Source organism: Ursus arctos, unplaced genomic scaffold (genome assembly GCF_023065955.2).
Source record: "Ursus arctos isolate Adak ecotype North America unplaced genomic scaffold, UrsArc2.0 scaffold_23, whole genome shotgun sequence".
NCBI lineage: Eukaryota > Metazoa > Chordata > Mammalia > Carnivora > Ursidae > Ursus > Ursus arctos.
The window spans coordinates 40361090-40383663 of record NW_026622908.1 but is presented as its reverse complement, the minus strand read 5'-3'; the positions used below and the strand labels follow the sequence as shown (position 1 = coordinate 40383663).

At 52.2% G+C, this 22574-nt stretch overlaps 1 protein-coding gene across 2 annotated transcripts; it reads right to left on the bottom strand.

The window, feature by feature from the left end:
- Positions 1 to 577: 577 nt before the first annotated feature.
- Positions 578 to 12090, bottom strand: SPINDOC (spindlin interactor and repressor of chromatin binding). 2 transcript variants are annotated; one of them, XM_026483405.4, is made up of 6 exons: positions 11748 to 12090; positions 8038 to 8367; positions 7781 to 7930; positions 7512 to 7649; positions 7144 to 7344; positions 578 to 1388 (listed from the first exon to the last, which is right to left on the bottom strand). In XM_026483405.4, exons 1-6 carry the CDS (start codon positions 11872 to 11874, stop codon positions 1177 to 1179), a joined length of 1158 nt encoding a protein of 385 aa, XP_026339190.1. In that variant the 5' UTR covers positions 11875 to 12090; the 3' UTR covers positions 578 to 1176. The 2 variants fall into 2 exon arrangements, with proteins under 2 accessions (XP_026339190.1, XP_057173087.1); XM_057317104.1 differs by lacking the exon at positions 578 to 1388 and adding an exon at positions 4386 to 5614.
- Positions 12091 to 22574: the final 10484 nt, after the last annotated feature.

Below are 22574 nucleotides of genomic sequence, written 5' to 3'. Positions count from 1 at the left end.
GGAGAGAAACGAAATCCCACATAGATTTGGCCTGCGACATTTGTTTAGGAGGACAAGTGATCTGGTGAAAAACCCAAAGTGGGCCATCTCTCGGATCAGGGAACAGGAAAACCGGGCAAAAGAGGGAGTTTCCTGAAGCCAAGGAGAGAGTGGGTTGGAGTAAGGTGCCACATGCCTGCCTCCTCATCCTGGGGCAGGGGAGGGCAGGCAGACCTCCTCCCCGCAGGCTGGCCACAACCACTTCACTTCAGAAAGGTCAGCGACTAGGGGGTAAGCGCCCCATCCCCCCACCACGGCCTCTCTTGGATACAGGCTTACCAAGACAGGCAGAAGGCACACAATGTTAAAGAAAAGGTGTTTCTGACCCCATTTCAAGGGCACTGGGAAGGGGCGAGGTGTCCCTCTGTGACTGGCACTGAGTCAGCCCCAGTCCTCCAGCCAATGAAGCCCTGCCCTGGCCCTGCTCTGCCCTCCCTCCCAGGACCATCTTTCGGCCCTCCTGCCCCTCAGGGTCGCTCCAGGAGCCTGGATATCCTGCGAGCAAATCCCTTCCCCCAATGATGGCCCAGACGGAACTCTCTTAATAAAAAAAAATAATTTATTGTCAACAAAGGAGATATATACAACAGGAAAACAGGTGAAAAGGAGGAAGTGAGTGAACAAAGCCCCCAGGTGGGCTGTTTGGGCCTCCTGCAGGGATGGAGCGGGAAGAGGTAATGGAGGCCTCCTGGTTTAGGAGCCTGAACGGGTGGGGGAGGAGAGGCGTCCCCCGAGGTAGTGGGACTCAGTTCAAACCCCATCGTGACCACCTCTTGTGTAAGGCACTGTGCCAAGGGAGAATGGTGGGGGGCTAAGAGGGGGAAAGGAGGGGGGACAGAGAGGTCTGGGTCAGCGAAAGGATTGGGGTAGGTGTTCTCCACAGGCCCAATGCCCTACCACGCGACAGCCCTGAGGCCAGCCTTGCCCATCTCAGGGCCTGGCCTTGTGCCTTGCCAGGGGTAGACACCTTCCAGGGCCCCCAAGCAGCAGTGGGTGCTGCCCCCTTTCCTCTCCTCCATCCTGCCTTGGCACCTGGTTTTACTCTCTCCATCAGGCGGCCGAGCTGGGCAGCTCTGAGTGATAAGCCAAAGGGGGACCCTGCCTCCTCCCTCCCTCCCTCCCTCGGAAAGCGAGAAACTACACACCACTCCCTGCCTCTGGCTGCCCCCCCACAGTGGTGCTGGAGTCTGACAGAACCGCAGGCCAGTTGGGGGTGTCACCTGCTCCCACACTCTTGGTGCCCTGGGGGTGCTTGGACCAGTCTTGCAGGAGGCTGACTGCCGGGGGCTCCTCCATCCGTACGCGGATAACCTGGAGATCCAGTGTCCCGCGAAGCCCCGGAGGGGGAGCTGGGCAGGGGTGGGGGCAGAGAGCAGAAGTCAGGGCCCTCGGGACCCCCACCGAGGATGTCCCCCAAAGGCCTCTGCAAACCGCACCTCCACTCCCAGGCCTTCACTCCCACGGTCCAGGGCCTGGTATGATGGGAGAGCCCAAGGGACAGGGGAAGCTCCACTCTTGGTTCATCAGAGGACCACGACCAACCAGGAAATGAGGTCACGGCCCCTTAGGCATAAGTCAGACCCACCCCATGGGCTTCCTCCCCCGTGTTTGGGTACACAGACGCTCAGTGCCATCTACTTCCCTTGGCTCTTCCCTTCGGGCCTCACCGGGCTCTTCCCCTCCTGTCACGACCTACCCCACGGCGATCAGATGTCCCCACCTCAGCAGTGGGGAGCAGCTGCTCAGAACAGGCAAAACCGGGCCCCAGGAGAGGGGAGAGCAGACTCCCCGTGGCTTTCACGCGGCCACAAAAATGTCCCCTGCTACATGGGCACGCACAAAAGTACTTTACGTTGAAAAACAAAACCGAACACTGCACCTCTCAGGACGTCTGTTTCGAGAAGGATCGTTTGCGGCCTTTTGCCTACACTGTCTTTAGAGACGCGACCTAATAGGTGGCCGGGAACCCAGGCACCGTCTTGCCGGACGTTTGCTGAGGTTCGAAACCACGTACTAGCGGCCATCGTCAATTCTGCTCTGTATCTGCATTAGCTGGTCTGCGTCGGACAAACTCTAAGCTCCGGGAGGGCAGGCGGGATCCCGAGCTCAACAGTAAGTTAGTGGGCACCCAGGCTGTGCCCGGCACTGCTCCTGCTGCCAGGGGTCCAGCAGCGCACGGAGCAGACCACGGGGCCTCCTGGGAGCTCCCGATCCAGTGGCGGAAGCCGAAAGGATGAACAAGCGCAAGATGCGATGTGTTACGTATGGACGGAAACAAAGTGAAATAAGAAAACACACCAGGGAAGGGGACAGGATAGCATGGAGGGCCTCATGGAGCGGGTCTGTGAGCAAAGATGTACAGAAAGTGAGAGTCTGCTATGCGGGTGGCTGGGGAACAGCACTCCGGGCAGAAGGAAGGGCAAAAGCAGATGCTCGGGGGTGTCTGCCTGCGGTTGTAGGAACAGCAGCCCCGTGCCTGTGCAGAGCGGGCAGGCTGGGCTAGGAGAGTCAGGATCCTGGGGTGAGCATCCCTGGTCACCATGAGGACTCTTTTTATCTGGAGTGCGAAAGGAACAGCAGGGACAGCATCCAACTTGGTTTACACTGGGGACCCTGGCTACCGGAGGAGAGGAGACCAGAGTGGGCAAAGACCAGAAGCCGGGAGGCCAGGGAGATGGCTGTTCAGGAACGAGGCAAGAGATGGCTTGGACCGGAGTAGCCGCAGTGGAGGGGGTGGCAGGATGGTGAATTCTGATCCGATTTTGGAGGTGGGGCTAACACGATTTGTCGAAGGCTTGATGTGGAGTCTGGGAAACGGGAAGAGGATGACTGAGGGTTTAGCCCAGCAAAGTGCAGAATGGAAAAGGGGAGAGGAGGCTGGGGAGGAGGAGAGTGGCTGAGAGTGGGGGTTCTGTTTGGATAAGCCAGTTCGACAATCTTATGGACAACCCCAGACATGTCACATGGGCATCTGGAAGAGAGGCTGGAACCAGGGGGAGCTGGGTGGGAGCTGGGGGCACATGAACTTGGACTGGATCCCTCCGGGAATGAGAAAGGCCCTGCCCCGGGACTGAGGCATCCAGTCCCTCACTTAACCACTCACTCACCGAACACATAAGCAGCACCTGGACCCTATGCCAGGCGCTGGGGAGATCACAGGAAATGAAACAGACACACATCCTGACCTGAAGCAGCGCACATTCGAGAAAAGAGGAGAGATAACCGTCAGATCTGACTTAGGGAGCCATGTGTGAAAGAACAGGCCCGAGAAACAGAGCAGCCAGTGAAGCTGGAAGGAGACCCGGCCAGTGGCCTGGGGAGCCCAAGATGGACAGGGTCTCCAGAAAGGAGTGAGCGCCGGTGTCACAGTTACAGTCACGTCAGGGAACAGCAGGCACTGAGAACTGACCGCTGGATTTTCATTTTGGGCAAGTCAATGGTGACCTTGCCAAAAAAGTAATTTTAGCACGAGATGGGAGGATGAGAATAGGACTCCCAGAGAGAGGAGGGCCAATTAGTGTAGAAAGTGCTCCCCAGCCTCCCTGAAAAGGTCTGGGGACAAATGGGACAGTGGCTAGGGCGGGATGAGGTCAAGAAAGGAGAAATCACAGCTCTGCATAGGCTGCCTGGTAAGATCTAGAGGAGAGGGAAACATGGACGGTGGACAAAGAGGAGAGGACAGAGAGGAGAGTGGCTGGCAGGGTAGGGGATGGGCTCTAGCGAGGGGTCCGGGGGGCCAGGCTTTGCCAGCAGCAGAGAGAAGGCAGAGAATGTGGCTTGGATGCTGGAGAGGGGTGGGCACAGGTGGAAACACATGGAGGCTGCCGCTTACTAGGTGAGGGGCCCTGAGAGAGGTGTGTGTGTGGGGGGGGGCCTGAGTCCTTTTCTTGGGGCGGGGGTGGGGAGCCCTCCGAGGCTGTGTCTTCTCCGAAATGGAAATCATAATACTGTGGATGGTGGCTGTGGGGATTTAAGGGGACAGATGACACGCTAAGATGTTGAAAGAGTTCAGCACGTGGTAAGAGCTCACTGACTTTGGGACTGTTCAAAGCAATGGAATTATGTACCAATTCTTGCTGGTGGCATGGAGGGCAGAGGAGAGGGTGGGTGTAGTAGGGAGCATCAGGACAGTGTGGCCTGACGTGCGATGCCCTTCCAGAAAGCAGGCATGATCAGAGCCCCAGGGTCATCCAAGAGCAGGCCAGGAGGACTACCAGTCCGGGGCCAAGCTGAGCCCCTTTTGCACTCCAAACCTAGGGCTGGCCCCCCTCCCTCCCGGGAAGCCCAAGCCCCTCTGCTTCCCCAGCCCCATTCCTCCCTTCCTCTACATCTGGGCAGGTGTGTGTGTACACACACACACACCTTCTCCAGAGGGTGGGCCCGAGTCCTTTTCTCTTGTTTCTCATTAAGGCTTGTTTCTGATCGGCGACTCTGAAAATGTCACCACACGTGACAAGCGAAGGCAGCCGCTATCCACCCTTCTTTTTCTGTGCCAGGCACGGTACTGGGCGCTGAGGACGTAGCAGTGAACAAAACAAAGACCCTGTCCCTGTGAAGCTCACACAAGCTCACACTCATGAGCACATGCACGTGCATACACATACACACACATCTTGTTTCCTGGTCCAGCCTGGAGACATACTGAGCCTGGCAGACGTATCCTAAGAGCGGCTGTCTAGGTCTTACTCAGATTAAACAGTAGCCAAGACCAAGAGGCTCTTTTTCGCACGATTTGTGAGTGGGGTCCTCAAGGCTCACCTTCTCTCCTGGCTTGGATGCCTCCCCACCCTCATCCTGCAAGGCCCTTGGAAAGTTCCAGAAAGTTTTCTCTGCTTTACACTCCTATCCATCAGCTCAGCTGACCTTACCACAGTGACCTTTTCCAATTTCTAAATCCTTGACTTTAGAACTTTTTTAAAGTGAAAGAATCTTTACTCAAAATCTTCCAGGAACTTCAATATGTAAAACAGCTCCATGTGAGGACAGTCTGGTTGAAGCCTCAGGGTTTGGAGAAATCTCTGGGATCCCCGAGACAGTCTGTGACCACCACTCCAGAGCCTTTGCTCTGCACAGAACTATAGTGGCTGCGTCACTGCCTCCGACCTGTACCCCCAAACAGACAGTAAGTTTCTTGGGGACAAAGAAACTCTGTCCTCACTCATGTCATCTTCCAGAGTGCTTCCCTCGGGGCTGAACCACTGGGGGTTCTGGCCACCTCCAACCTCCCTAGATCCTGCCACCTGCTGAGAAAAACCCTCTCACGTCCATCAGATTGGTGAACCCCAAGGCCTCAGAGACTTTGCCCACGTACCCCAAAGGAACCTGAGATCTCAGGGACTCCCTTCTCAGCTACTCACCACTCCAGAAAGGTGGAATTTGGGCACAGGGTATCCGAGGACTCAAAATGAAGGCTCCCTTTCGAGAATGAAACCAGAAGACCCACTAAACAGTGGAAGCAGTCAGCCATTTAGAGCAGTGATCCACCAAAGAGAACGAGGACGCTCGGGCAACGCTCAAGTCCAAGCAGAGCGCACAGTCTCGGGGAGGCAGGACTGGCATGTGGCTCAAGCTGAAACTTGAGACAGTTAAAACCGTGATCTACGTGAAGGGCTGACGCCTGCCTCAAGATGAGAAAAAGCGGAGCCCATTTCGGTAAAATAAAATTAAGCGAAAGTACGTGTGTGTGCATACACGCACACGCACCGACCTTCGTCTAAGGTCTCAAGGGTACAAACTGAACTATTAACAGTGCTCACCGCTGGTGAGTGGGGGGGGGGGGCACGACAAGGGGCACATTTGCTTTTTTCTTTCTGCAAGTCCACCTCCTTTTTGAGAGCCCTGCTCTGGGGAGCCCCTGGTACCTCCCGGGCTATCTTCCCTGGGCTCTAACTCCGAATGCACATTTCAGACAGGCCGGGACAAGGCGCTGTGTGTCACTCGGTCACTCCTTCAAGAGCCATTTCCCGAGCCCGAGATGCCTGGCATGGAGAGATGAAGGGGAACCAGACTCAGCCTCTGCCCTCCCAGAATGCACTCTGGTCTAACCTGAATCCTGCCACTGCTTGGCTACGTGACTGTGTTGCCAAGGACGTCCACACACTCATCCCCGGGATCTGTGACTACGGTATATTACACGGCAAGGAAAAATTAAGGCTACAGATGAAATTAATGTTGCTGATTCATCAGCTGACTTCAAACTAAAGACATTGTCCTGGATGATCTGGGTGGGCTCCATGTAATACCAAGGGTCCCAGTGGGGAAGAGGGAGGCAGAAGAGTCAGGCCAAAGATGGCATCCTCAGAAGGACTCTCCTGGTGGCTGCTGGCTTTGGGAGATGGAAGGAGACCAAAAGCCAAGGAATGCACGCAGCTTCTAAGAAGCTGGCAGGACAAGAAAATGGACACCCCTCACCCCTGCCACCGGAGCCTCCAGAAAGGAACGTGAGCCTGCCAACACCCAGATTTTAGCTCAGAGAGGCCCATTCCAGACCTCTGACCTCTGGAACTGAAAAGTAATAAAGCATGTTCCTGGAAGCCACTAACGTTTGTTATAGGAGCCACAGGAAACGAATAAAGGGAAGGAGGAACCAGCTCTGAGACTCAGCCTTCCCACTTCCTTCTCCCCTGCGGAAAACAGACTTTTCTAAGGGCCAGATGAATCACGTATAGAAGTTTCTGGAAATCGGTTAAACATGATACAAACACAAGCGCTTACTGCTATCATTAGACAAAAGTCACTGAATTGCTTTCTCCACGGGTCTGTTCTCCTGTTACAGTCCCACTCGGGCCTTTGCTCCAACAGGGCGAGCTGGGCACCTCAGGTTCCAGGTGGGATCAGCCTGAAGTATGGTGCTGGCTGTCTGGCTTTGGGGAGCACTGGCCTAGCCCAACCTAACGACCAATTCCAGGACACTCCCCAGGAGCTAGCAGAGCACCTCAGCGTTCTGGCCGGTCCCTGTCATTCAGGTCTGTCCTCGGCCCCCTCTCTCAGGGGACCCGAGGAGCTAACCACCCTTGGCTCTGCTACAGAGTAGCCTCGAGGAGGCCAGACCCCAGGGACGCAGCCTGCCTGACCCTCCCTTGTCGTCCCCTCTCAGGAGCTCACCTGGAGAGGGGCTTTCCGGCTGGGGAAGGCCTCCTTCTGCAGCTCTCCCCTCTTTGGGTGAGTCCTTGCTGTCTGAGGCCCTGAGCTGGGTGTGGGAGAAGAGCTGGAGGACGAAGCCCGGGGGGAAGCTGCCGTCAGTGAAGTGTCGGACCTCAGCGGGAGCGGCAAAAGTCTCCATGGGTGAGTCGGGTGACGGGGGGTCTGGAAGGAAGGACAGGATGGAACTGTGAGTCTGGGAGGCTGAGCTGTCTATCATCACTGAAGCCAGAATTCAAAGGCCTGGACCACCCCCCCTCCCCGGTTTGGCTTTCCCCCTGGGGCACTGTGGCCAGAGCCATGCCCACAGCCGCACTGGGCCTCCCTCTCACCTGGGTCAGGGTCTGGGTCCAGGTCCAAGTTTTTGGTCATGGGTCTGCCTCTTTTCTTTCTGACCGGCTCTTCCCCAGGGGGCTCCTTCCATCTCTGACCACGGGGCTTCCTATTTCCTGGCTCTGAGACAGGGGCAGCTGCAGAATGAGAAGACCCCAGACCTTTAAAAGGGGGTCACGCCTGAGCCGCGCAGCCCCTCTCCACACAGAACACAGAGTGCGTGCTCCCCTCTCCCCAGCTCAGCCTCAAAGGCTTCCTGAAGACTGACCAGGAAGCTCGAGGGGGCGGAGTCCCCTGGGCCGGCTCCTTTTTGGGAGAGCTGGGTTGTCCTCAGAGTCGAGGAGAACGACGATCTCTGCTGGCATTTTGGCAGGGTCTGGGTCGGAGTCCGGGTCAGCTTCGACATCCTGGCCTGAGTCTGAAGAGGGCAAACACCCAGTGAGCTCCAAATGCTCCGAGAGGCTGACTTCTCCCTCCACCCTCCACTCCTGCCCCACCCCCTGCCATCCCCACCATTCCAACTACCCGAGGTGGGTGAAGAAGGCTGCTCAGCTCTGACGTCTTGCAGAAGGGCCACGCCCTCACTCCAGGCCTCCAGGATGTTGCTCTTCTCTGAAGGGCTCAGGTCCAGGGTGTGAGGGTGCTGTTCCAGGATGTGCATGCGTGCCGTGTCCGCGGAGGGGGACCGGATTTCGGCCCCACATACCATGCACAGCGCCCGCCCGCTGCCTCCTGGGCTGTTTCCCACCAGGAACTCCTGCTCCCAAGACACCTGCTCCTTGGGCTCCTCACAGCCATCGCCGCCCGCCTCCAGCAGGTTGGGCCGAGGTGGTGGGGTCTTCTCCTGCTGGGCCACTACAGGGGAAGAGGGACAGGAGGGTGTCAGCAGTAAAGGCACCCACGGCCCAGAATATGTACAACATGGGCCCCCCAACTTGGTGGAGTGCTGCAGGGTGGAAGTAGGAACATTCCCACCCAAAGTCTTTCTCTCCCTTCCCCAGCAGCCCACAAGATGCTAACCGTATGAAACACAACCTGTGTGCCTGGCCATTCCGCTATCTCCCGGCATATCTCCTCTCAACCTGGGCTCGGACCACAGGTCCACGTGCTTTTCCAATAGGCTGTGTTCCTGCAGGTCTTCAGCCTTGGCACGTCCGTCCAGACCACCCTGATCCGTCCGACATTCCTATACTTCCTTCAGGGCTCTGCTCGCATCGTCACTCCTGGGAAGCCTTCCTGACCTCCCACCCCTGGTGGGGGAAGTATATCCACATCTGACTTCCAGGCCACACTGCGTACTCTCTTGAGAACAAGAATGGTACCTCTGATCATCTGTTGTCCCCACAGGGCCTGGCACGCAGGAGATGCTCAGTGGGCCTTCAGTCAGCCAGTGATGGGCATGCCTGTTTCTCTACCCGGCAAGGCCCCTTCAGCAGGCCACCTCGCCCTGTCACAATCCCTTCCCCATCTCCCAGGGCGTTTGCAGGTGTGATCTCGGGCCCACAGGTCTGCCTGGCATCTGCTGTGCGCACACGGACCACAAGCTCTGGCAGGACAGGAACTCTTCCCAGCTCGACAAAGAAGGCAGGCTTGGACCCACGTTAGCCTGGCAGCTCAGCGCTTCTGCGGAGTCTCTATGATCTCCCATGGCCGCACCTCTCTCCCACCTGAGAAGATGGGATGAAGTAAAATAGGGGAGGCCCTAACACCTAGGGACAGTATGGGGAGGTGGCATTTGAAATGGGTCTGAGAACAGGCCAGGACTCAGAAGATCCAGGTGCACGGCTGGGCTGTACCTATTTCCCACGTGACTGGGCACAGAAACCTTGACCTCTTGGTTGCCGTAGGGCTTTCTTTCCCACCATTCCTCCAAAGCAGCTCGCCAAGGTCACCAATGCTACACCCAGCGGTCAGTTCTTAAACTTCGTCATTTGACTCATCGCTTCTTCCACCTTGATTTTTGTCGCTCGGCTTCTAGGCACCACCTCCCATTGGTTCGTCTCTTACTTCCCTAGGACTCTCTTGGGGTCACGTGTGCTGGTTCCTCTCATCTCTTCTCATGGCTCTCTCACTTCTTCTAGGGTGTAGTTGAAGAACCATCTTCTTACAACGGCCTTCTCTGTCCCCTGCGGAAAGCTGGGCACCCCATCCCCCTTCCCCCCTCATGTCCTCCTTAGCCATACCGCCACTGGGCCTAACATGGTGTTACTGGTGCACGTGTCTCCCCACTGCACGGCAGGCTGCAGGACAGCATGACTTCTGACCGTCCACACCTGCACCCCCAGCATCAAGTACAGCGCCTGGCAGGTAGCGGCATTCAGAAATCTCTGATGAGGGACTGATGCCATCTCCAACGTGCAGTCGCCGGAGAGAGCCCCGCAGCTCCATTCTTGGACCCCTTCTGTCTCCCTCCTTCCTCTGATGGTCTCCTCCCATGGCCTGCCTGCTGATGACTCCCGTATTTGTACCTCCAGCCAGACTCTCCTGTGGCATCTAAACGCACGTGTCTGATGCCTATCTGGCCATACCACTTGAATGTGTCACAGGCATCTCAAACTCGCCCTGTTCAAACCTTAACTCCCTATCTCCACACGCCTGCATCCCGGTCCTCTTGTTTTTGTACGTGGGAGGCCCTCCTCCCAGGCGCTCAGGCCCAAGACCTTGAATTTATCCTTTCCCCTCTTACCCCAAATCTTTCAAAAAGCTTCTGCTTCAAGACATTTATACTTGCTATTCTCTCTGCCTAAAATGCTTTCCCTTGCATTACCCACACGGTTCATTCCCTCATGTCCTTTGGGTCTGTGCTCAAAATTCACATTACAGAAGCCTTTCCTGACCACTTGATATTCTAAGTATGACACTCCCACCCTCTTTTCTCCTCCCTTTGCTCTGGTGTTCTCTGAGCCACCTATCTGCACCTGACACCCTATGCGTTTAATTATATTTATGTTTGGTCATTCATATATATATATATATATATATATATATTCCAGAAGAGATGTTTCATCTTTGTTTACAGCTGTTTGCACGCCCAGCCTAAAAATGCCTGGTTTACAGTAGGAGCCTCATTAAGACCTGTTGAATGAATTAACTTCTCAGGACTTCCATTTCCTCATCCCCAACAGTGGGGAATAGGGTCTCTCTTGCAGGGTTGTTGAGAGGATTAACTGAGACAGCCTGGCATCCAGCACTCAGTAAATACAAGCACAAGTAGGGAAATGAACCTCTGCTGGATGCAAAGCTCTGAGGAGAGTAGCAGCCTTTATTTCCCTGACTTGTTTTATATCCCTCCAGATTCCAGAAAGGAGAGGCAGTGCAGGGAGACAGCGTGTGGGGCTGAGGTTAAACACATGGCCATGCTCTCAACCTGTTTGGGGTACAATCCCCCCATGGGAAGAGGTATTTGAGAATAAAAAGACATTTGCATTTCCATGAAATTTTTTGGGGGGTGCATTTTCATGAGTATTAAGTTTTCCACTGAAATGGCCCTTTGTTTTCCAATGGTCTGCAAGATCCTGCGGACTAAAGAAACTGGTAAAGGGGGAGGGGAAATCAAGTGTTCCCAGATTGTTCCTCGAATCCTTTCCCAAAGCCAGTCTCCTTTCTGCGTGGCAGAAGGTACCCCTAGCAAGCATTTCTCTTCCGAAACGGAGTATGCCGTATGCCATCCCATTCACCCCTGTAGCGCAAGAATCTGACACCTGTGGCTCACGCAAGCGGAAGGCCGGGGATGCAAGGGGAGTTGGGGGACAGGAAAGCTTTCTGCGTAGAGGACCCTGAAAAATCCTCCTTTCGGCGGGCGGCATCCTCGGATCTCTCCGGACACCAGGCTGCCGCGCCCAGCCTCGGGCCTGGAGGCCTTGCTGCCCCTCGGCCTAAAACACAGCCTGGCCCCTGCGTCTGCCTGTGCCTCCGCGGGGCGGGAGACCGCGGCCGCCGGTGCGGGGCCGGGAGAGGGGGCGCTCGGGCACCGGAAGATCCGGAGCGCGCGGGGTGTGGATCGAAGGCTCCAGACCCCGGACGGGGGCGGGGGAGAGGGAATTCGGGGAGGCCCCAGATTCCAAACCCTGGAGGGGGCGGAGCGAGAGCGCGCCCGGGCCCCAGGCCGGAGGGGGAGGGGGCGCCCAGGTCCCAGGCCGGAGGGGGAGGGGGCGCTGGAGCCCCTGACTGAGGAGGGGGAGGGGGCGCCTGGGCCCGGACCGTGACGCGGAAGTGGGGTCCCCTTCCATCCTCACCTCTGAGCATCGGCTCGGGCCGCGGAATCACGGCCACCACCATGGCCTCCTCCTCGTCCTCCCCTTCCTCGCATTTGAGCGTCACCTCGAAGCAGTCGAGCGCGGCGCCCTCGGCCTTCAGGGCCATGGTGCGGCCGGTGGGGGGGGGGATCGCGGTGACCGGACGCCGGAGGCCGGGCGCGCAGCCAGGGGCCGCCTCCCGCCCCGCGCAGCCCCCTCCCCGCCGCCCGCCGCTCACCGCCCGGCCTGCGACGGGCGCGTCCGGGCCTCCCCGAGACCGAGCGCGTCGGGACCCCGGGCGGGGAGGGCTCAATCCGGGGCCCCAGGCCCCCGCCGCTCCCTTTTATGGAGGCTCATTGTCGGCGCCCGCCCGGCCGGCCCGCCGCGGGCCCGCCCCCGACCCCGCGCGGCCAATCGCGCGTGGCCCCGCCCCGGGCACGCGGCTCCGTTAGCCTCCCGGGGACCCGCAGGGCGGCGGGGAGGGCCGCGGGCTCCCGGCCGGCCTCCAGCGCGGAGGCGGGCATTGCCGGCCGGCGGAGAGGCCCCCAGACCCCGCGGGCGGGGGGCGTCCTCCCTCGGGCTGCCGATCGGGCCCGATTGCGGGCGTCGAGAGCGCTACCAGGTGTCCTGGGGTGTTGCTGGGGGTCGCTTTTGCCTTTCCCGAACGAGCCCTCCTCCACCAGGAGATGCCCCAGGCGGGAAAAGAATCGGTGGGGCAGCGAGAAGGGACTTGCCGTGGAAAGGGGGGAGACGGAGTTCCTTTTGATGTTTGCCGGCGCTGTGACCTTGGGCACGTTATCTGTTTCCTTAGAAGACCTCATCCTTTCTCAGAAAACATTGTGGAGCCTTCTGGACAAGGGGATGCGAAGACGGAAGAGCCAAGTGGAGCGTGGGAACACGCAAACCACCCCCGATGGTTTTGATTTCCATTTTTTAAAACGTGAGTCTAGAGATTTTGAATCTCCCCAAGGGCACACAGATTCTTGAGAGCCCCAAGACCAGAGTCCAGTTGCCATGACGCTGCTACACCCTAATCCTACTCGGGGTGAGCTTTTTACGTCCGTGACATAGAAGGGGCATCTCCCTCTGCTGTAGTTCTCCTGAGATTTCGGTTGAGAAAATGTCTGACATTGGAAATCCATCTTAAAATGCCACCATATCAGACCAGACACAGGGGTAATTCAGAATAATGTATGTAGTAGGTTGGGGGCTGGAGAGCAGATAGGAACTAGAGTATCTGGATTACTGTAGGTCTTTAAGTGAATAATTTTGTTACTTCCAACTGTATCTGGTACTTTAAAGGTTTTACAAATAAAGGTATTAGCAAGCCGGTTTCAGTCCTTTCTATCTCATGATCGCCTGGTAACCCTTGCAGGGATCCCTTCCTTGACCTTCTGCTCTCCTCTGTACTGCCCTGTGCGGTGCTGATTCTCAGGCTCCCGGGACTGGGGCCTTCAGGTCTGGGTTTGGCCAGTGGGAGACAGTGGCAGGAGACTGGAGGATAGGAGGAAGGCTAAAGCCAGTGTGTTTGTTCTCTTTCTCTCGTTTGCCCGGGCTTGGGCAGGTCTCCAGTGGAGGTAAAGCTCCTCTGTGGTTCCAACTTCTGGGGAATGATCCTCTCTTCCAGGCTACATTCATTCCATCGCCTCCATTTGTCCCTCCAGTTTAAGAGTGGTGGGGAGTGTCCTGTGTTTGCTAATCTCTGGGTTGCCTCTCTGTCCCCTCTTAGATTGCTCAGCCCTTCCATCACCCCTGTCACCAGGGGGTCACCGATACCCTGCATTCAATTCTTTGTTTTACATACTTAGAGTGGTTCCTATTTCCCCCCTTGGACTCTGAGTGATACAGGCACTTTGTCCTCACAGGTCTTATGTGGTAGACTGTATTGTTCCCATTTTACAGAGCAGGAAGTTGAGGCTTAAAGGGGTAAATTACTTGCCCAAAGTAATACAGCAAGAATCCTATGTCATCAAATCTAAGATGAGTGTTTTCTCTACATTTTAACATCCTTGAAATGGGGATGCTTTCTATAATGGACATCACTGTGAAGTTTTAGGAATATCGAGAAAGTTTAAGATCGCCCTTCCGATATTCAGACCGTGGTGTTACCAGCAGAAATAAATCACGCCCAGAATGAGACATAGATGAGGCCCCTTGGTGACCACAAAGATGACTCTGAGTGGTTGCTGCTTCCTTACCACAGATAACTCCAACCCTGCTTGCACCCTCCTGCCTCCTAGATGAATGTTATAAAGATACCCAGTCTCCAAGTTGCCCCTGCTTTTTGACAGCATTCAGTCCACAACTGGTCCCCCACTTCCCTAATCCCTCCACAGAACCATGGCTTGCCAGCCCAAATTTAAAGAGACTCATATGAAGGTTTCCCTAGGGTACATTCTCCTTTACGAAGCAAGTTAAATAAACCTAACTTTTTTTGACAACAGCTGTGTTCCTGGTGGTCTTCGATCAGAGGGCTTTGACAACCTTAGCCAATTTATTTTGCATACATTTTCATTTTTATGTAAACGAAGAGTGATCTACACGAATAGACATTTTTCCAAAGAAGACATCCAGATGGCCAACAGACACATGAAGAGAAGCTCAACCTCACTCATCACCGGGGAAATACAAATCAAAACCGTGATGAGACAGCACCTCACACCTGTCAGAATGGCTAAAATTAACAACAAGGAAGCAACAGATGTTGGCGAGGATGCGGAGAAAGGGGAACCCTCTTACACTGTTGGTGGGAATGCAAATTGGTGCAGCCCCCCTGGAAAACAGTATGGAGCTTCCTCAAAAAGTTAGAAATAGAACTACCCTACAACCCAGCAATTGCAATTCTAGGTATTTACCCAAAGGGTATAAAAATACAGATTCAAAGGGGCACATGCACTCCAATGTTCACAGCAGCGTTATCAACAATAGTCAAATTATGTAAAGAGCCCAAATGTCCATTGACTGTTGAATGGATAAAGATGTGAGATATAGATATAGATATATATATATATATATATATATAATATTTATAAAAGTTATATAAAATGGAATATATAAAATGGAATATTACTCAGCCATCAAAAAAAATGAAATCTTGCCACTTGCAGCAGTGTGGATGGAGCTAGAGTGTATTATGCTAAGCGAAATAAGTCCATCAGAGAAAGACAACTACCATATGATTTCAGTCATATGTGGAATTTAAGAAACAAAACAAATGAACATAGGGGAAGGGGAAAAAAAAGAGAGGGAAGCAAGCCGTAAGAGACTTTTAACTATAGGAAACCAAACTGAAGGTTGATGGAAGGAAGTGGGGGGATGGGCTAAATGGGTGATGGGCATTAAGGAGGGCACTTGTTGTGATGAGCACTGGGTGTTATATGTAAGTGATGAATCACTAAATTCTACTCCCGAAACCAATATTCCACTATATGACAGCTAGCTAGAATTTAATAAAAATTTGAAAAAAGTAAAAAAAATTAAAAATTCAATCTTTGAATTGGGAAGGAAAAAAAAGAGTGATATAATAAAAGTCTATGTCAAGGGGCACCTGGGTGGCTCAGTTGGTTAAGCATCTGCCTTTGGCTCAGGTCATGATCCCAGGGTCCTGGGATCGAGCACGGCGTTGGGCTCTCTGTTCAGCAGGGAGCCTGCTTCTCCCTTTCCCTCTGCTGCTCCCTCTGCTTGTGCGCTCGCTCTCTCTGTGTCAAATAAATAAATAAAATCTTAAAAAAAATAAAAAATAAAGAAAAATCTGTCAAAATATCAAGAAGTCTGGAAGAGAGCTTTAACTATAAAATACAATGCAAAGAGATAAGAAATTGTGTCTGATGGGGCGCCTGGGTGGCACAGCAGTTAAGTGTCTGCCTTCGGCTCAGGGCGTGATCCCAGCGTTCTGGGATCGAGCCCCACATCAGGCTCCTCCGTTATGAGCCTGCTTCTTCCTCTCCCACTCCCCCTGCTTGTGTTCCCTCTCTCGCTGGTTGTCTCTATCTCTGTCAAAGAAATAAATAAAATCTTAAAAAAAAAAAAAAAAGAAAAGAAATTGTGTCCGAATTTGGCAGGTTGTTTTGTTTTGTTTTGTTTTTTAAGTAGGCTCCACACCCAAGGTGGGCTTGAACTCATGACCCGGAGATCAAGAGTCACGTGCTGTACTCTGAGTCAAGCAGGTGCCCCTTAGCACTGTTGTTTCTTAAGGGTACATAAGATAATGGCTTCCCTTGCAATCTGTGATAGCTCAGATTTAATGAAATATGGTTAGTTGCAAAAGCAGGACTCTGCTCTGGGTCTGCCTGTCCCCTGTCCTTGCTCTTTCCATCACCGTTCTGCTCTGCTTCTCAGTGGACTTGAAGCCCTTGTTAAACGAATGAAAGGGATGATACTATTAGCACCAATATATACACGAAGACATCCAATCTGAGAGAAATCAGTCCTTTGAAATCGAACAACTTGCGAGTCGCAGAGCAGTTCTGTCCCGCTGCACGACCTGGGCTCTTTTCCATCCCACCGGCCGCTGAGCTGGAGGGGGAGCTCCAGACCATCGTGGGTGGAGTTCCCACCCACTGGCTACGTAGTCAGTGCCTTGCTGAAGGAAGTGGAATCTTTTCTCTTTTTTTAAGATTTATTTATTTATTTGAGAGAGAGAGAGAGAGAGAGAAGGAGTAGGGGGAGGGGCAGAGGGAGAGGAAGAAACAGACTCCGGGGCGAGCACGGAGCCTGACGTGGGGCTTGATCCCGGGCCTCTGAGATCATGACCTGAGCCCAAGGCAGACACTTAACCGACTGAGGCACCCAGGCGCTGGAAGGAAGTGGAATCTCAATTGTTGAGCTAGCCCGCCGTGCAGGAGAGAGGGTAGGTATTTCCTGGGCAAGTACATCTGTAACTCGTCTTTTGACTTGGTAAATTTGGCTTTGGAGGATGAGATTCCTAAACAGGAAGGACAGCCTGGAGAGGAGAGGGATGGGAATGGACGGCCTGTTCCAGCAATTAGCTGCTCCAGGCCATTCTCCAGAGTATCCCCTGGGCTGGAGGCCCGAGCTGGGATGAAGCATTTCCTCTTAGTACAGCTTTTGCTATTGGTGGCGTTTTAGGGCCTCGGTGGTGACGCAGACAGCGAGCAGAGTGCTGTAGGTAATAAAGCCGTAGGAAGCTCTAAATGTGGAGAGGGCTGTCGAAGGCTAAGTAAGAGGATAGATGTGTGGATTCACTTCTAACTTGCTTGGCATTTTGTAGTGATTTTCAGCAAAAGCCATAATAAATATTTGTCCGTGCTCTTCGGCTCAGTAATCCTATTGCCAACAGGGCACTGGGTGGCTCAGTCAGTTAAGTGTCTGACTCTTGATCTCAGCTCAGGTTTCGTGAGTTCAAGCCCTGCATTGGGCTCCCACTGTGGAGCCTGCTTAAAAAAAAAAAAAAAGAGTTACCCTGAAGTCATCCAAAAGTAGAAAAATACTGACCCCACACAGATATATCATAGCAGTGTTTGCCACTTGAACTACTCATTCCCTAAAACTTAGTATACTCTCACTCCTAGGTGCTGGGTGAAATGTTACTCAGTTCTTGCACGTAGTCCGAGGTCCCCTTCTCTTGGCTCTTGACTCAGTTGGGACAGCTCTCCTATGAAACCGGGCATCACACACTCTGATGATTTGTTTGCGTGTCCCAGCCCTCTGTGGTCTCCGGGCTCCTAGAGGGCAGGTGCATTTTTCTGTCCATCTTTCTAGTTCCAGCGTTGGCCCGGGGGCTGGGGTGTCAGCACTGGCTTGGTGCCTGCACATCAGGGCTCTTGTTGCAAAAAATGTCAACTCAAAGGAGCTCAGACAAAACGGGGGGTTTGTGGATCGTGGATTTCAAAGAAGTGCTGAGTCCCCGGTCATGGAAGGGCGGGGACACAGGCAGGCTTTGGGGATAACTGGACCCAGGTTACGAATGCCACTAGGACATTCTTTTCATCTCTGGTCTCTGCCTCTTTCTGTATAGAAGCCTTATTTTCTCCATGTCAGTGGGCTTTTCCCACATAGCAGGCGATGTGGCTGCTCTTTCCCTAGACCAGCGTCTAGCTCTGTACATTGCAAATCTTGTTTCTCTTCCACTGCCCGCGTGACCTTCCGGTGCTGGGCTCTGTGTGACACACTCACATCAGCAAATGACGTCTGGCTCTGCACTTTGGTGCTGGGAAATGAGCCGAATCAACTTAACGGGCAGCAGGAGAATCTCTGGAAGCCATTCCTACTGAGGACGGCTATCAACCACTGTGTAGGGAAGTGGCTTCCAAATTTGTAAATCTAGGGCAGTGAACTGTTCTTCCTGACCTGCTGAACTACTACCGATCTCAACCGCTGGAAGATGCCAGCAACTGGCCCACCCCAACTCCACAGGAACGGAGGAATGGTGGAAAAGAAGGCAAAACCAAAAAACAATCAAAACCCCACCCAATCAATGCCATAAGAATTTCTGGGATGAATGAATATAACAGTGAAATACTAGCAATAACCACAGTGTCTAACAACAGGAACTGGCTGACAAATGATGGTGTGTTAGCACCAAAAAGAATATCCAGATTGTAACAACATGGAAAAGCATTTATGAAATGATGTGAAGTGTGGAAACCCACAAACACATACGCGATAATTTTGTTGAAGCAAAAAATTTAAAAACATTGATACAGATTGAAAGTAAACACGAGAAATGGAAATAAATGGGTCATGATCACAGAATTATTGATGAAAAATGTTTATAAACACATGCAAAATGTGGTAAGTACAGTAAGATTCATAAGAACATTAGAAATAATGATCTAGGGTGCCTGGGTGGCTCAGTTGGTTAAGCACTCAACCCTTGATTTCAGCTCAGATCATGATCTCAGGGTCGTGGGATCGAGCCCCACGTTGGACTCTGTCCTGGGCGTGGAGCCTGCTTAAGATTCTCTCTCTCCCTCTCCCTCTGCCCTTCTCCACCCCTGGTGACTTGCTCTCTCTCTAAAATAAATAAATGAATAAATGAATGAATGAATGAATGAATGAATAAATAAATGAAAAGAATAATGATCTAAGTTTTTTAAAAAAAGATTTTATTTATTTAACAGAGAGAGAGAGAGAGAGACAACAAGAGAGGGAACACAAGTAGGGGGAGTATGAGAGGGAGAAACAGGTTTCCTGCTAAGCAGGGAGCCTGATGCGGGGCTCGATCCCAGGACCCTGAGATCAGGACCTGAGCTGAAGGCAGACGTTTAACGACTGATGACTGAGCCATCCAGGCACCCCGTGGTCTATGTCTTTGTATAGAAAGGTATTCTCGAAATTTTAACTGACAATAGAGATTACAAAACAGTACGTCTATCATGACCCTGATTATGTTAAACATAGCACCAGTGTGAATATATATATATATGTTATATATGTATACATTATATGTATATATGTAAGATTACATAAGAATGAACAGGAAGCTATTAACATTGTCTAACCCTGAATGGTGGGGTTCTGGCTAATTTTTACATTTGAAGGTTTTCTGTATTGTCTGATATTTTTACTTTTATAATCATAATCTTAAGTATAGTAATTTCTATTAAAGAAAAAAAGATCCCATGCAGCAGACATTAGACAAATGTCTCATAAGGCAGGAATGGCAAGTATGTGGCCCAGTAGCTGTGGTAGATTGGCTTGTTTTCAACTATTCCACTCCCCCTGTAATAAGATTACACGCCCAGCCCCATTACCTTGAGAATTTTCAGTGCCTCTGACTAGGCGGTGAATATTTTCCCATCCCACTGACTCTGGGCTTGGCAACGTGACTTGTCTTGGCCAATAGAGCGTGAGCAGGGGTGAGGTAAGCTATATCCTGGCTGAGGCTTAATGGATATTTACATGGTGTGGCTTGGCCTCTCTTATGGTGCCGTCCACCATGAGAAGAGTGTGCCCTAGGGTGATGCTGCTCCTTCAGCCTGGGTCCTTGCATGGGAGACACCCCAGTCCCCTTGTGCCCAGCTGGCCTACGAGAGGCCCAGGTCACCCACAGACCTGTGAGCAAGAAATAAACGTTTGCCTCTGTACACAGCATTGCCACGACAAGCTTATACTCCAGGCTCTGCGTTCTCTCCCCAAACTCCTTGTTATTATTTTTTAAAATGTTTTATGGCTGCGGGCAGCCCAAGGGGAACCAGCCCTCCTGGTTTGCCCTAGTGACAGAGGGGTTTCCCGGGACATGGGATTTTCAGGTTATTATTATTATTTTTTAAAGATTTGTTAGGGGAGTCAGACCTGGGCCCGAACCCAGGACCCCGGGATCTTCACCCAAGCCGAAATCAAGAGTCTCTCGCTCAACCAGCTGAGCCACACAGACGCCCCTCAATAGAGCTATTTTTAATAACCTGAAAGGTGAGGGAGCCTGAGCGGCTCAGTCGGTTGGATGGGGCAATGGACCCTTGATTTCGTCTGGGGTCATGATCTCAGGGGCATGATATCGAGTCCCCCTGCCAATCTCCACACTGGGTATAAAGCCTGCTTAAGATTCTCTCTCTCCTTCTGCCCCTCCACAACCTCTTTCTCAAAAAGAAAGAAAGAAAGAAAGAAAGAAAGAAAGAAAGAAAGAAAGAAAGAAAAATAGCTTTATTGAGATCGAATTTACATCCCGTACAATTCACTCATCTAAAGCGTACAGTTCCACGTGCAATCGACTTCACTACGATGTGATTTTAGAACATTTTCGTTCCTCCTAAAAGAAACCCCGCACCCATTAGCAGTCACTACTCTGTCCCCAACACCACTTTCATCCCATAGCAACCGCTTGCCCATCTACTTTCTGTCTCTAAACATTTGCATATTCTGGGCATTTCATATAAATGGAATCATACAGTATGGCCTTTTGTGATTGGTTTTTAATTAGCATAATGTCTCCCAAGTTCACTCTTGTAACGTGTATCAGTACTTCATTTCTTTTTATTGCTGGACAAAATTCAATTGTGCACACACGCCACATTTTATCTACCCATTCATAAACGACATTTGAGTCGTTTCCGCCTTTCGGTTATTGTGAATAGCGCTGCTGTGAACGTACATGTACAGTCTTTGTTTGGACACCTGTTTTCAGTTCTTCGGGGTGTAGACCTAGGAGTGGAGTTGCTGGGTCATAGGCTGGTTCTAGGGTCAGCTTTTTGAGGAATTGCCAATATGGTTTTCCACAGCGGCTGCACCCTGCGTTCCCAGCAGCAGTGCGGGAGGGACCCAACTTCCCACAACCTTGCCCACACTGGTGATTGCCCATCGTTTCTATTACAGCCACCCTACTGGATGCCCGGTGGTCTACCAATCACACGGCTGATCCCATGAATCCTCTTGTAATGGATTGGACTCAACGGAGTGAACCTGAGAGTTCAGGAAGCAGACATTCCGGGAGCTCTCTGTGCGTTACTTCAAATCCTCTCAGCCGTGTCTATTTTTCGGTTTTTTAAAAAATTTATTTTTATATTTTAAATTTATTATTATTATTTTCTTTTTCTTTTTCTTATTTTCGTCAACTTTGCGTAGGTACAACCTGATGGCCCCTCCCCCACACCTTGTACCTTTCACACCGTGTACCTTTCACTTTTTGCCCTGGGGTTTCTGCGACAGCTGGGCACGGGGCGCTTGTGGGCACCTACTCAGCACTAACACACGTGCATCCTAAAAGTGGGTGGCCTGTGACCGGGACCAATAGGGACCGGAGGAGCTAATGAACGAATAAACGTGTTTCCTCAATGGATACCGAAAGACAGGGTGAAGGAGGCTGAACAGGTATAAACCACAGCTTCTACTCTTTCTACAAAATCAGAATCTATAGCAGGATTCCAGAAATCTGTATTTGTAATAAGCCTTATAGGTGATTCCTACGCAAGCTAAAAAATTTGCAAAACACTGAATTAGGCCGTTTTCAGAAGGAATTTACATTATAAAGGGAGCAATGATTATAATTCGGCTCCCTTGCACAGTCCCTTGTACGACACAGAAAAGCACCATAGGACGAGACTGCTTTCTGTCTTCATTCTCCGGATGCTTCTCTCGGTCTGACTGCTTTGCGGTCCTCAGGTTCACCCTGCATGTGTACGTGAACTTCCTTCTTAGTCTCTCAATAAGACAACTGTCTTCCTAAGGAAGACTCCACCCCTCTCCACAGGAGGAGATTGTGCTTCTGTGTTCCTTCCTGCATCCTGTTGTCTAGAGTGGGTCCTGGGCTTCAGCGGCAAGGTCACTGATGTTCACTTCCTGCAGGGCCAGCAAGCTCTGGGTGGTGAATGGCCTCTAGCACCCAGAGTAAGGATGAACGTGGAGAACCCACCAATTTTAACTCAGTTGAAAGAGTCGAAGCTGCAGAGCCTGCTGGTTCCTTATTAGGTTTCTTCTTAAGTAAGCACATCTTTCAACCCCCGCCTCCGAAGTTTCTGGAAGTAATAAGTATAGATATGTATCTAAAAAGACATCCCGGGGCGCCTGGGTGGCACAGCGGTTAAGCATCTGCCTTCGACTCAGGGTGTGATCCTGGCGTTATGGGATTGAGCCCCACATCGGGCTCCTTCGCTATGAGCCTGCTTCTTCCTCTCCCACTCCCCCTGCTTGTGTTCCCTCTCTCGCTGTCTCTATCTCTGTCAAATAAATAAATAAATAAAATCTTAAAAAAAAAAAAAAAGACATCCCCCTGCCCACTTGCATGGCTCTCAACTTATCTTTTCAGATAATATTCCTTCCTGCACTGCCTGGGTCTTGGGGGTGGTATAAATCCATACATACTTTTAATGGCCACTTGGTTTCTTACCCAGGGGGTGGTACCCACACTCATTAAAGTCTTTTGATTTAGAG

What these genes read in the sequence shown, in the direction of transcription:
- SPINDOC (XM_026483405.4), bottom strand. Translation starts at nt 11,874, where the DNA reads ATGGCCCTGAAGGCCGAGGGCGCCGCGCTCGACTGCTTCGAGGTGACG. An exon ending in GCCCGAGCCGATGCTCAGAG is followed by an intron (nt 8,368 to 11,747) that starts GTGAGGATGGAA and finishes CTTCCCCTGTAG; the next exon opens with TGGCCCAGCAGGAGAAGACC. An exon ending in GCCTTCTTCACCCACCTCGG is followed by an intron (nt 7,931 to 8,037) that starts GTAGTTGGAATG and finishes TGCCCTCTTCAG; the next exon opens with ACTCAGGCCAGGATGTCGAA.